Raw genomic sequence first — 14,233 nt, forward strand, 5'->3', positions numbered from 1 at the left:
CCAGCTATTGTTTCTAAAAGAGATGGGCAGGCCAAAATGGGCATTTGCCCATTTCGTTCAAAACAAGTAGCAAAATGCCCATACTCTAAAACTATTTAGCAAAATACCCCTGTTTTGAAACTCGATTTAATGAAAATCGAGTTACTTGCAAAATGTTACATGGAACTCTGTTAGGAACCTAGAGGTCCCTAATGGGGATGAGTATGAATTGTAAGGGAATTTATGGAAATTGTAGGGAAATTGACGTAATTCGAAATAGTCACTCTCCATAGAAAAAAAGAGAGATTGAGAGAGAGAGAGAAATGCACTAAGAAATTGGTTTATTCTTCAATTGATATCTCATATTAGATTACAATCATGTATTTATAGGAGACTAGCTCTAATCTCATTAGCCCACATGGCCTCATCCTACTAGTTCTATTATTCCTCATGTGCATTAATAATTTCAACATGTGTTAAATGTGAGTAACATGCTTGGAATTGTAACTAATTAACTAAATCTCAATACAACAATTATTATCCATAAGCTTATAACATTCCTAACAAACTCGAGTTCCATGTAATTTTTTTTAATGTTTTTGTCTATAAATCATTTTTCTAAAAATCGAGTTTTTCATTGAAACTCGATTTTTAGAAAATCGAGTTTAAAACAGGAACATATGACTAAATAGTTTCAGAATAAGGGCATTTTGCTACTTGTTTTGGGCGAAAGGGGCAAATGCCCATTTTGGCCGAGATGGGCGAGGAAAAACTATTTTATAAGCCAAACATATTTTAAGGGCGGGAAAACTATTGTTTCTAAAAAGAAATGATGTTTATTCAGAAAAAAAAAAAATGCTAACCTTTAATGGTCTAATGTTAATTTATTACATTTGGAAATCTCAAAGTTTAGTTTGTTACTTAAACGAAAATCTTGCCCGTCACCCATTCTTGTGAGGAGGGAAAACTATTTTATGAGCCAAAACTCAATTCAATTGCAGGATATGATTTAATAATTAATTAATTTAGCCTCGGTCGAAAAGGCTAATTGGAAAAGATGATTATCAATGATGCATTCAACAGTTTTCAAATACTAAGAATTTCTAGTGCTCCAGAAAGTATCATGGTAGGAGCAATGAATAACCAATTATATGCTGAAATGCTAATATATATATATATATATATATATATATATATATATATATATATATATATATATATATATATATAGAAGCTTATATTAATGTATACTTGCTGCACGTGAGTTATTATAATTGTCAAACACAGAATTATTCCAGTATTTGTGTAAAGCCCACGTGTGCTATTAGCTTAGTACGAATAGCAGGTTCTCATAGTGATGTAAAGTAATGTGATGAATCTCAAGCAGTCAAGATTAATCTCATATGCATTTTATTATTATTATTTTCAGTACAAAGATCAATTTCATTGAAGACAAAATACGAGATTTACAAAACAAAACTATTCTGGGCTTCAGAAACAATAACCCGGAAAAAAGAAGCTGAGAAAAGGAATAAGCCCGGGCTCCTAGTTCATAAGCTGCTACATTTACTTCTCTTGTAATCCAGTTGAACAAGCACCTTAAAAAAGACATTGCCAACAACTGAATGTCTTGGATTGAATTGCAAGATCTTCCAACTTTCCTGTTTTCCTTTGGACCCAATTGCATCTAGGCAGCGTTTCGAATCCCCTTCAGGGATTATATTGGGCAATTCCATGCTTGTTGGCTGTTGCTAGGCCAATTGCCCACCACATAGCCTCACTTTCTACCACCTCCGTGTCTACTAAGTATGAAATAGTTACCTCAGCACTTCACCTCACCTCTACGAGTCCTGGCGAGTTGCAACCATAGCCAAGATTGAGAGGTTTGAGCAAACTGCTGCATCATGGTACCCTTTAACAGGACCTTTGCTCGCTTCTCTGGGGTCCAGCAACTGCAGGTCTTTCAAGAAAGTGCTGCTAAGACCTGAATGACTTGGTCTATATTGATCTTATTTTCTCTCAAATACACTTGATTCCTTACTCTCCAAATCCGGTCAAACACCATGGCTGTGGAAAAACTATATTCAGCTCACTCTCAATGCATGTTGCAATCTTCTTTTTATTCTTTGCTTTTTGTTAATAGTAACTTCTCTTTCATAGGCATCTTGTACAAATAGCAAATATTCATGCCTTCTTTTCTAGTGCTAAATTGCTAATGGCAAAAGACCTTAAGCTGATCTAGCTCTTACAAGCAAGCACATATGCTTAGCAAACATACATCTATGCCTGCTTAGCTCAGCCTGACAGTTCCTACCAATAAAACATGTATAAAATCTCTTGAATGTGTTACTTTTGAAGTCTTCCTGCACTAAACAAAGTTCCATCAGAATTCACAAGCTCACTTTGTAGAGTCCAAATCTTCTGTCCCACTTTTCCTGCTCCACTCTATACTCCAATAATAAAAACTTGTCACGTGTTCACCTAATTAATTAAATACTACTATTAATTAATAACCGTAGCATTAATAAGTCAATAATGATAGTATTTAATTAATTAGATGAACACGTGATAAGTTTTTATTGGTGGAGTATAAAGTGGAGCAGAAAAAGTGGGACAGAAGATTTGGACTCCACTTTGTATGGTCACCTTATTCAGCTGACTACTGCCTTCAATTAGGACCCCAACAAGTCAAGTATATAACTTTCCTCAGTTACTCCAACTGCTTCATTTTATCATCTCTCAATTTGGTTGAAACCGTTGCAGAAGTTGAAAACAGCTTCCGATGGTTCTAAGAATGTTGCTGTGCTAATCTCATGATAAAATTTGAACTCATCTTCTAACCTTCACAAGACTGTTCTTTGCTCTTGAAATTGGAAGCACAGATTTGTAAACTTTGTGTAGCAAATAAAAGTGGTCTAAGAAGGATACGTGCTTGATGAAGCAAGTCGTTTGGAGCAGTGGAGGGGTCACTTTTATATGTATATATATATATAGGGAGAGATGAGAAGATGGGTACCTAGTGGAAGAAGTTGACACTTTGGGAAAAACCAGAGGCTATAGCAATTTGGTGTGCCAGTAGCTGCACCAGGATTTCTTTCAGGTTCCATTTCAGCACTGCAAGAGAGACAAAAGGCATTAAAACATGACATATTAAATGTAGAGATACACCACAATATCCTGAGAACCCATGTGACTCACAATTGAGAACTGCTTATGTTTTAGCAAATAAGGTTGGAGTGCACAAGTGCAATTTTTTCTTTTCTTTTCATTTTTTTCCCCTGCTCGGGGTCAAAATTAGGACACCACCAAGGCTGATTGAATACATTCCACAGTTTGCTAATCAATCAAATTTTGGAGACATCTTGTTGATTAACATGTTTGTCACTAGGATGATCATGTAATACGGTTATGATTGATCAGCAATAAGCACTTGACAATGACATTGTCATGCCAATAATGAACATGGCAATCCTAACTCCCGAGACAATAGTCATAAGTTAAATAAATAATAGCCATAAGCTCCTAAGGAACCCTCTCCATTCTGGTTGGATAAATTTAGTCTTCTATGTCACAACAATATTATGAGAGTAATGTTACAAATGTGTCAACTTTTAAAACACAAAACAAAAATTAAGAAATTTATTTATCATGACGTTGATGTGGTACCAATCACAGTAATTGCCACCTTAGTTTGCAAACTTTTTGTACTAAAATTGGTGGTACTTTAAGCAGTTTCCACACTTTCATGTCTACAATTGTTAGGGACTACATAATACAAATAGCATAAGAGGAAACTTCTTCAGCAGCTTTCATATGACACCATAAAAGACTATCACCTTTAAAGGTTCATTAGTTGGTATAAACAGCCACATCTTTTTTTTTTTTTTTTTGATAGATGTATAAACAGCCAAACTTGAGGTGAAAAAGGTCTATCCAAATTCTTCAGCCAGCAATAAAAAATTAAGCAACTAAAATACTAAATCATTCAATCTGGAAAAAAAAATGTTACAAAGGAGAGAATGCAACAGATTATTAGTATCTTAAACATTGAAACTGAGCCAGAAAAGATTGACTCAATCACTTGCATTTGCAAATATCATATTTACTAGATTGGAGGATTAGAAAGATGACTATTCATTTCCAATTGGCTGTTTTTGCATTAATTGCAAATGGATAAAAAACTAGAACCGCTTATCAAATGACTAATAAGTTCTAAATAGATATTTGAATTGCTGCACATTTTCTCTGCACAGAGATGCATACTAACAACAATCATTGGATAGTACACAAATTACACAAATCATATATTTTATTAGATTTATAAACCTAATAATGTTAAAAGCATGTAAAAGTATACATGCATTAAGAAATAATAGTGTTCAGGAGAAAATTTGAATTTCACTTCTGCTGTATACAAAATTAAAGAGGATTCAAGCACATACACTACCTATGCCAATAAGCCCACCTATCAACTATCTCACTACCCCAACTGGCTTATATCATACAATATAGAATATATCAATAATTTCATGATTTTCAGCTAATACTACCATTTTAAAGCAATTTAACAATTGTTAAATAAAAATAGTAAGCAATTAATATGTGAGCAAAAATCAATAGCCTGATATTTAAGATATTAAAATATACACTTTGACCTATTGCTTAGGATGGATATATCAGCTTTATACATCCCATACAAATTGCAGAAGTTCATTCCCAATTTTCTTTACACTAAGCCTAACAGACTAATCTCACCAACTGGTTCATGTTGTCCTAAGGCATTACGTTGGCTAAGAATGTCAACTGCACCATGACATTGCAATCTTTGGGGAAATACAGAATGTGCTTGACACAGAAATCAGATCACATATAATAGCCACAATCTCCAAGGGGATTCCTTTCTGATTAATAAATTAATCTGCCTACATTGATTTAATACTACAATAAGGTTAAAAAAATCAAAATAATAAGAGCATCATTTAATACTCAAAGTGCATATATGATGCCATATCACAAAAAACTTGTCAATATGAACTTCACAAAGATTTTCAGTTTGCTAAAAACTTCACTTTACTAATCTTTAACACAAACTAATCATGATATTCAGATGGATTTTTTACCTGATCAAGTAAAACCAAGCTCTCCATAAGATCAGCTGTGTAATACAACCAGAAAGGAATTTGAATTCCAAGATGGTTCACTTTCAGATTCTCAGTGTCTAATGAAACGAGCCTTCTGTCAAACATTTGGACTAGAAATTCACCACTGTTAGTGCAGCCAAAGAGCTTGATAATCCAATCAAACAGTACATTTGTTTTTGTCCAAGACTCAACCACACCATACTCTCTCATCACCCATATGAGGCATATATTCGAAGTATCTGGTCCAACATCATCTTCTTCTTCTTCTACTTCATCATCTTCATCTACATCATCGTCTGGACCAATAACAATCAAAGCCAACGATCCCCTGAACACCACAAGTTGGTGAACGTGGTGGTCAGAATTCGGACCTAATCCATCTAAGTAATTCTCGGGCAGTTTTATGTCTCGAAATATCTCGTCATTGAGATCAAAGGACAGAATGAAACTATTATTGTTGTTGCCCCAAGTACGCGCTATAAAATGCAGAGCTCCATTGAAAAACAAACAGGAGTTAGGTTGTACAGCAAGAATATACCTAATATTGGGTACAGACTCCACCAATATTTCAACAGTTCTCCACGAATCAGTACCCAATGTGTAAACCTCGGCCTCAGCCGGGGGTGCTTTTTCTTCATCAAACGCTTTATAAGACACAATTCTCAGAATCTTGAAATCACTGATTTGAGCAAAATAGGCAAATCCAAAGGCAACGCTATCAAAATAGTCCATTGTAAAGGGTCTGAATCGCGTAGCATCGATGGTTTTAAACATTCGAATGCTTGGGTTCCACAGATAAATTGTAGGATTAACATAGCTATAAAGGAAGAAAATCCCATTACAATAGTCTACCATGTTGGCACCCCACAAGGGGATTTGAAACCTAGAAACCTCAGTTAATGTGCGGTCGCTATTGTAAACTAAAGTAGACAATTCATTATCAGTCTTACACAGCAGATAACCATTGTGGTTGTTCTTGGATGATAATTTGAGGTTGAGATTGAAGTTGAGGTGTTTGGTAATAAATATGCGGCTGGTGATCGTAGCGTACCATGACTTGGAAACGCACCTGAATCGGATTAAGGATTTCACCGGCAGCCGTGTCAGGATGTCGAATACGACGTCGTCGGAGAGAACCTCGTACGACAAATCTAGCTTTCTCCTGAGCTGAGACAACATCGTTTGTTATTCGAAGGAAAATGAGCGATGACCGATGAGAGAGATACTTCGAGATATTTATGTTTGTGTTTGCGAGAAACCTATGTGCTCTTTCTAACTTGAACTACTAGTTGCTGCTAAAATATTTCGAGATATTTCGGTCTGTGTTCGATTTGAATAAGGCAGATTATTAGATGGGCTTTTAAAAGCTAGTCAATGGACATCCATATATTCGGAGTCGATCCACTTCTAAAAATATAGTCATTAACTTCTTTCCTTTTTTTGCCCATGACTTCCTCCATACTCCAGAACCTACCAGAGCTCTCTTTCTTTCTCTTGACAAAGTGTCGATCCGCTGCTACAAGAAAGTTTCCATCCGCTTATTTTGCTGGGAGTGAAAATTTATTGTCGACAGCGTATAAAAGTTGAGTTAAAATAGTATAGAATTACAAGTAGATAATAGCAAAAAAAATACAATAAAATTTATAAATAATAATAAAAATAAATTAAATAATAAAGTATTTTTTATTTTTTCTTTCAATCAAATGAGGCTACATCTTGAAATGTTCATTTATTTTTAATGACTATATTTTTTCATAAACCCAAAAACTACTTGCGGTAACGATATAGTGAATTGTAGGTCATTTAATTTTAACTATAAATTATTCTAAAAAAAATTTAACTAAAAATGTTACATTTACAATATTTTGCACAATACTTTTACAATAAATTTTATATGATAAGTTGTTACTATTTCTAATTTGAACTCACTAGTCACTACTAAAATTATTTTTTCTTACCAATAATAGCCAATAACAACTTACTACATAAAACTTTTTGTAAAAATATTATAACAGAATTTCTTAATTTTAATTTCTTATTCTTTAATTTATTTTTTCCTTATTATTTATTTTTTCATCCATATGATTTCTTCTTTTCTTTTTTCTTTTCCCTCTTTTTTGTCCTTCACACGTGTACCTTTGCTCTTTTCCTTCTTTCCTCTTTTTTCCCAAACACTTCCTCCAAACCCCAAAACATACCAGAGCTCTCTTTCTTTCTTCTTCTTCTTCTTTTTTTTTTTTTTTTTTAATTTTTTTTGCCTTTCTCTTTTTCTCTTACCACTTCGTCCAAACTAGAGAGAATACCAGAGATCTCTCTCTTTCTCTCACAAACAGAGATCGCCGGTGGATAACTCATCCTCTCCACCACCACTAGTCCTCCTCCCCACAGCAGCTCAGATGGGTCCGATTTGCTTTGTTTTTTTTGTTTTCATTTTTTGTTCTGATTAGTTTTAAGATTATGATTTGAGTTTGTATTTAAATTGTGATTGAGTTTAGAGATGTTTGAGAGAGCAAAGATTTGGAATGGTTGAGTTGTAGCCGTTGTGATTGTTGAGTAAAAATTGAATATCTCAATGGGTGTGTTGAAATTTTTATTCCCATTAATTCTTTTGTTAATGAGCAGTAGCTCATCAGACCAAAAAAACTACTGTTCATTAGCAAACATTTTTTTTACTAATGAACAGTGAATTAGAGAGATTGTTGGAGCAAGTTTTTGTGGGTTTACTTTCCAAATTTTGGATTTAGAGAGCTTGTTAGAGATGCTCTAATGCAGTGGCTCTAAACCCAAGCTACCAATAAATATGAAATAAAGATATGGAAAAAAAAGAAGGAAAGAATGACATTTGAGACTGCAAAGAAGGAAAGAAACACATGTTTTGAAAGATGATAATAGAATATGTATAAATAAAAATATAATTAATATAATAGGTAAAATCAAATAATTTATATATATATATATACACACACGCATACGTAATGCCAAAGAGGAGGGAAAGGCAAAAACCGACATAGAGTAGAGTGATGGCTAAGCAAGACGAAATATTTTCGTCATTCCCATATAAGGGCATGATAGAGTATTGTTTTGTTTAAACTAGACCCTAATGTATGTGATTATGCTCTCAGAGAGAGAGAGAGAGAGAGAGAGAGAGGCAAAACTTAGAGAAAACTCAATTAGATTTTAAATTGGATTTTAATTAGAGTTTAATTTTTCGTCATGTGTCTATCAAAGTTTCTAATTTTTGGAGTTTAATTTTTTGTCATGTGTCTATCTAAGTTTAATTTTTGTAGCAAGTGAATTATTGGGTGCAAAAACCGAAGAGTCTACAACAAATTAAATTCTTAATTATATATATGTATGTAAGTGCACAATTTGTACCCGGACCCAACCGAGTGATGGGTTTAGGCTCAAAATACCTTATACAATGAAATTTGTAGAGTGTGATCTTGAAACTTAGGTTTTATGGATATTGGACAACAGATAGGTGGACTAGATCGCCACTATCTACGCAATCAATGGATGAAAATAACGAAAATTCTCCTTGGACGTAAGCCGAGGATCACTTGTATTGCCTTTATTTCTTTAAACCAAAGATTAAAATTGAAGATAATGTGTACAAGCTGAAAATAGAGGCTGCAACTTGAGCAACCTCGCTGGTTTACACACACATATTTAAATTTTTTTAATCAGTACATATATATACATAAGCTTTATGAAATCTTGAGATGCCAAGCTCAAAATTTTAGACGCTGCAACTTGGGCAACCTGAGCTCATTGGAGGTGAACAAGTGCATGCAAGTCTCATCCCTAACCAGAACAGCTTCATGTGTGAAACTTTGAGCCCTCACCCAACCCAACTTAGGCTGAAATTAGTTGCCTTGTTGCCAGTGGCGGCGCCACATGTAGGTCAGGGTGGTCCTAGGACCACCCTGACCTGAATTCTTTTTTTTTTAATATATATATAATAAAAAAAATTTATTTATCTAACTATAAAAAAAAATTAGGAACACCCTCAAAAAAATTAGGAACACTCTCAAAAAAATTTTATGCCAATAAAATTAAATTTTGGTAGATTATTTGTTACATTTTGGCTGGAACCAGTTTTTAGAAGAAAAAAAAAAAACTCTTAAACTGACAAACTCGTCAGCACAGCATGTCATTACTTGCGTCGAACGCCTAAAAAACAAATTCAACTATTGCAAAGGTCGGCTTCTTCTTCTTCTTTGCTTCGTCTCAGACGTTCTGCTAGTCTACCTCTTCTTTCTTTTTTTACTCTAGTTTTTGCTTTGTCAAGTTTTTTCTTTAGTTTGCTTTTTAGACTTTTAGCTTGCTCACCCCACCCACATGACAAAGCTTTGGAAATGACAAAACTCAAAAAGCTAACAAAAGATTTTGATTTCAAATTTATTTATTGAGTCTTTCTTCTTCCCAATATGATATACATATATACACTCTTATTGTACTATTTTTTGTTGTTATTTTTCATTATTCAATTACAAATTTATGTTTTAATATTCTAAAACAAAAACTGTTATGTAATAACTAAATGATTTGAGTGTCAAAAAAGAAAAACTAATGATTTGTTTATTTGAGTTTTACTTATTTGGATCAATAATTTTATGTTGTATAAGAAAATATAAATATTTTTTATTTTTATTTTTTTTTAGAAATCCCGAAACACCCTGAAACGGTACGTCGAAATAGATCGGTACCAAAATATTTCGTTCCACTAAACAAACCGAAACAAGGTCCAAAACGGTATTCACAACATTGCTTTCAAGCAAAAAGAAAAAGCTAAAAAAAAATTTGAACTAAAATCTAAAAAATAAAAAATTGTAATAGAAAATCTGAATAAAAAAAAAATTGTAACAGAGCAAGCCACCAAGGAACACCCTGAGAAACAATCCTGGAGCCGCCACTGCTTGTTGCGACTGAATTAGCTCAAGCTGGGTAAGGTTATGCTTCTCTTAATAGTAGTAGTATTGGTTGGAGATATCAATAGCTTATTTCTGTCTATTTATAACAGCCAACTTTGAAGCAAGATTAGCATACTTTTGCTTAAAAAGCATGCATGTGTTGCTGTGTGTATACAAGTGTGAATATTCACATGTACTATAAAATTATAAAGAAATCTCATAAAAAAAACTAAAGAGAAAATACATGCAAGAGTACTGTATCTGCAAGAGCTAGCGTCAGTCTTGTCTCTATGTCAAGGATACTTGGAACCAATACACCTAGAGTGTGTAGGATATATATACTAGGTTGATGTGCAATATGCAGCTTAACAATCAACGCTTTTAAGCATACATAGATGTTGAAACAAAAGCATTTAGCAGTAGGACAACAAAAGGAAGAAAAATGAAGATTTAAAAAGTAAAGGACCCAGCCAAAATCTTGATGATTTTCCCTGAAGACCTAATTCCAAAAGTTTATTCTTCTATTCATACGAATCCACAGTTGCTTGCCAGCATAAAAAGAGAATAAAAATTATAAATTGATAGATAAATCAATAAGAAAGGTATTAAAATAAGGAAGGGGGCCGGCAACAATCAATTGAACCTGCGCAACAAATTATAGTTTATAGAAAATATTATTTTGTTGCCTGGGAATCAAAGCATAACATCCAACAAGGTGAGTTGAAAAAAAATCAAAATCAAGGGTACCAACAAGTACCAATAATTTACAAGCAAAACCAATTTCAATTATAAACTTGATACCCAATTTAATATTCATTATGATAGGACAAGTGTTATGTTGGCTAAACATATATGTTTCCCTGTGACATTGCCATGTGTTAGAATGACAAAATAAACCAAGTGTGAATATTCACATGTACTGTAAAAATTATAAAGAAATCTCATAAAAAAACCAAAGAGAAAATACACGCAAGAGTATTGTATCTGCAAGAGCTAGCGTCAGTCTTGTCTCTATGTCAAAGATTCTTGGAACCAATACACCTACAGTGTGTAGGACATACACGCTAGGTTGATGTGCAATATGCAGCTTGACATATTCAACGTTTTTAAGCATACATAGATGTTGAAACAAAAGCATTTAGCAGTAGGACAACAAAAAGAAGAAAAATGAAGATTTAAAAAGTAAAGGACCCAGCCAAAAAGGTGAGTTGAAAAATATCAAAATCAAGGGTACCACCAAGCACCAATAATTTACAAGTAAAACCAATTTCAATTATAAACTTGATACCCAATCCAATATTGATTATGATAGGACAAGTATTATGATGGCTAAACATATATGTTTCCCTGCGACATTGCCATGTGTTATTATGACCAAATAAACCAAAAAGGATCACCACATTACTTTCATGCTACTACAATAGAAAAAAAAAGAACATAAGAGCATCCACAGCAGTGGAGCTAAAAAATTAGCTTTTTAGCTTCACCAAAAGTTACTTTATCTATTTTACCTATACATATCTACACATATGCTGCAGCAGTGGATCTATTTTAGCTTTCAACACAATAAAATAATATAAACATCACAATAAAATAATATACCTCCTACAATAAAATAATATATCCCACAACTCAAAAAACATTCATACAACCAACCACAACCACAACCACCTTTACCATCAGCCACAGTCACAACAACCACCACCACCACCACCACCAGTCCACAGCAGCAAAAAAAAAAAAAAAAAAAAAAAAAAAAAAAAAAACTGAAATCTCCAATCTTTTTCCTCAACCCAGACCAAACAAAATCACCAATAATAAACAAAATAAAAATCATCAATCATAGAGCTGGGCTTCGGTGAGGAGGACAATGTCGGCGTGGGTTTGATCGGCGGAAGAGAAGTGGATTGAGGCGGAGGTCTGATCGGCGGATTGGCGGTGAATCGGTGTTGCGTGGAGCTGAATCGGCGTGGGTCTGATTGGCGGTGAGCTTGCGTGGAGCTGAATCGGCGTGGGTCTGATCGGCGGTGAGCTTGCGTGGGTCTCAGCTGATCGGCGTCGGCGTGGGTCTCAGCTGATCGGCGTCGGCGTGGCTCTCAGCTGACGTTGAAGGCGGCGTCGGCAGCAGCGAGCTTCAGAGTGTGATTGTGAAGAGAAAGAGAGAGGAGAGAGTGAAATGTGAAATGGAGAGGAGAGAGTGAAATGCTTCAGAGAGTGATCTATCATGCCCGAATAAAAAAATATATTTTTTTTATAACTTTCAGCTACAGTGCTCATGTATTGATACATGAGCACTGTAGCGCAAAGCTAAAATTTTTTAGCTTTGCCTCCACTGCTGCGGGTGGGTTTTTGGGGTTTGAGTGGAGCTAAAATAGCAATATAGCTATTTAGCTCCACTGCTGTGAATGCTCTAACGATGGCTTCATTGATTTAATATTACAATAAGAAATAGCAAAAGAAAACATAAAAGGAGCATCATTTACTTCATTGATTTAATATTTATTTGTGATCTAGTAAAACCAAGCTCTCCATAAGATCAGTTGTGTAGCCCAGCCAGTAAGGACTTGGAATTTCAATATTGCTCTTGTTCCGACTCTCAGGGTCATAAGAAACAATCCTTCCTGACATTTGAAAAAATAGAAGTTGACCACTGTCAGTGCAGCCCAAGAATGTCTGGCCTGGCTTGACTGCTACAGTTTTTTTTTTGTCCAAGACTCAACCACACCATACTGTCTCATCACCCATATCACGCACATATATGTAACTCCTTCATCTTCAACTTGAGCAATACCAAAAGCAATTAGAGCCAATGATCCCTTGAACACCGCAAGTCGGAAATCTTGTCTGTTACCAATTGGAATTAATCCATCATCTAAGTCATTCTCGGGAAGTCTTATCTCTCGGAATATTTCATCGTTGACATCAAAGGACAAAATAAAATTGTTCAAGTGTTGTTTTTACCCCTGGTATATGCCATAGAATGCAGAGCTCCATTGCAAAACAAAAAGGGTTCATGTTGTATTTCATAAACAGATCCAAAATTGGGTACAGACTCCACCGAAAATTCAACCCTTCTCCATAAATCTGTACTCAATGTGTAAACCTTCGCCTCAAACAGCGGCCTTTTTTTTTATTGTAAACGAAAGTAGGATGAAACGCAATTTGGAGAATCTTGAAGTCATTGTTTTTAGAATGATAGGCAAGTCCAGCAGTGAAACTAATAGGAGCATTAGCGAACATCTTAAACTTTTGAATGCTTGGGTTCCATAAATATATTATACGATCGCGAAGATATCCATAAATCAAGAACATGCCATTAAAAAAGCTAATCTTGTAGAAATTTACAGAAAAGGGAATTTGAAACCTAGAAACCTCAGTCGATGTCAATGTCAATTTGGGGTCGCCATTGCCATTGCAAACGGCCGTACACAGTTGTTTGTTACAATCATATAGAAGAAACCATTATGATTGTTGTTGGATGATAATGATTTGGCTTTGTTGTGATTGAAGTGTTTGGTAATGAAAATGGGGTCGGTGATTGTAGAGTACCAAGATTTAGAAACGCACCTGAATCGGATTAAGGATTTCACTGGTAACCGAGTCAGTATCTCGAATACGACGTCGTGTGGGAGAAGCTCCGATGACAAATTCCTGAGCTTAGACATCGATGACGATTCAAAAGGAAATGCGTGAGAGAGTGAGACTGTGAGAGCGAGAGAGTAGAGAAAAGAGAGAAAGGTAATTGGGCTATTATTAGATGAGAGCCCAAAAGGCAGCCAGATCTTCAAATGATGGACCGAACACATCCATATATTTGGGCTCTTTATACTCAAGATATAATGGTTATGGGGTGGGAAAATCACTTTGGTTGTGTTTTTTGTTTTGTTTTTGTTTTTGTTTTTTATTAAATTTTTTCATGATGGGTATTTAGGATTTATTATTATTATTATTAAAGAAGGTCAATGGAGATGATTTGAATATGATATCACACCAAATAGGCCGGAGTGATAACAAAATGGAGCCAAATTGGGTCATGAGTGTCTCGTCTTTGCCATCACTCTTTTTTGGGATTAGAAAAATTAATATGGGACAATTTAGGACAAGACGAGTTTGAAGTATTATATGTTTATATATATATATATGTATATATATATATATATATATATTTATATATATGCAAATAGGTAAAATCAAATAATT

General features: G+C 34.4%; 1 protein-coding gene and 1 pseudogene across 1 annotated transcript; both read right to left on the reverse strand.

The window, feature by feature from the left end:
- Positions 1–1,366: 1,366 nt before the first annotated feature.
- On the reverse strand, positions 1,367–6,653 carry LOC142609721 (F-box only protein 8-like). The gene is made up of 2 exons (XM_075781424.1): positions 5,100–6,653; positions 1,367–3,093 (listed from the first exon to the last, which is right to left on the reverse strand). The coding sequence occupies exons 1-2, from the start codon at positions 6,297–6,299 to the stop codon at positions 3,088–3,090; spliced, it is 1,206 nt and encodes a 401-aa protein (XP_075637539.1). The 5' UTR covers positions 6,300–6,653; the 3' UTR covers positions 1,367–3,087.
- Positions 6,654–12,450: 5,797 nt separating this feature from the next.
- On the reverse strand, positions 12,451–13,735 carry LOC142611077 (F-box/kelch-repeat protein At3g23880-like; annotated as a pseudogene).
- Positions 13,736–14,233: the final 498 nt, after the last annotated feature.

The sequence above is a fragment of the Castanea sativa genome, chromosome 9 (genome assembly GCF_040712315.1).
Source record: "Castanea sativa cultivar Marrone di Chiusa Pesio chromosome 9, ASM4071231v1".
NCBI lineage: Eukaryota > Viridiplantae > Streptophyta > Magnoliopsida > Fagales > Fagaceae > Castanea > Castanea sativa.

Excerpts from the sequence above, each read along its gene's own strand:
- LOC142609721 (XM_075781424.1), bottom strand. The coding sequence starts at position 6,299 with ATGTTGTCTCAGCTCAGGAGAAAGCTAGATTTGTCGTACGAGGTTCTC.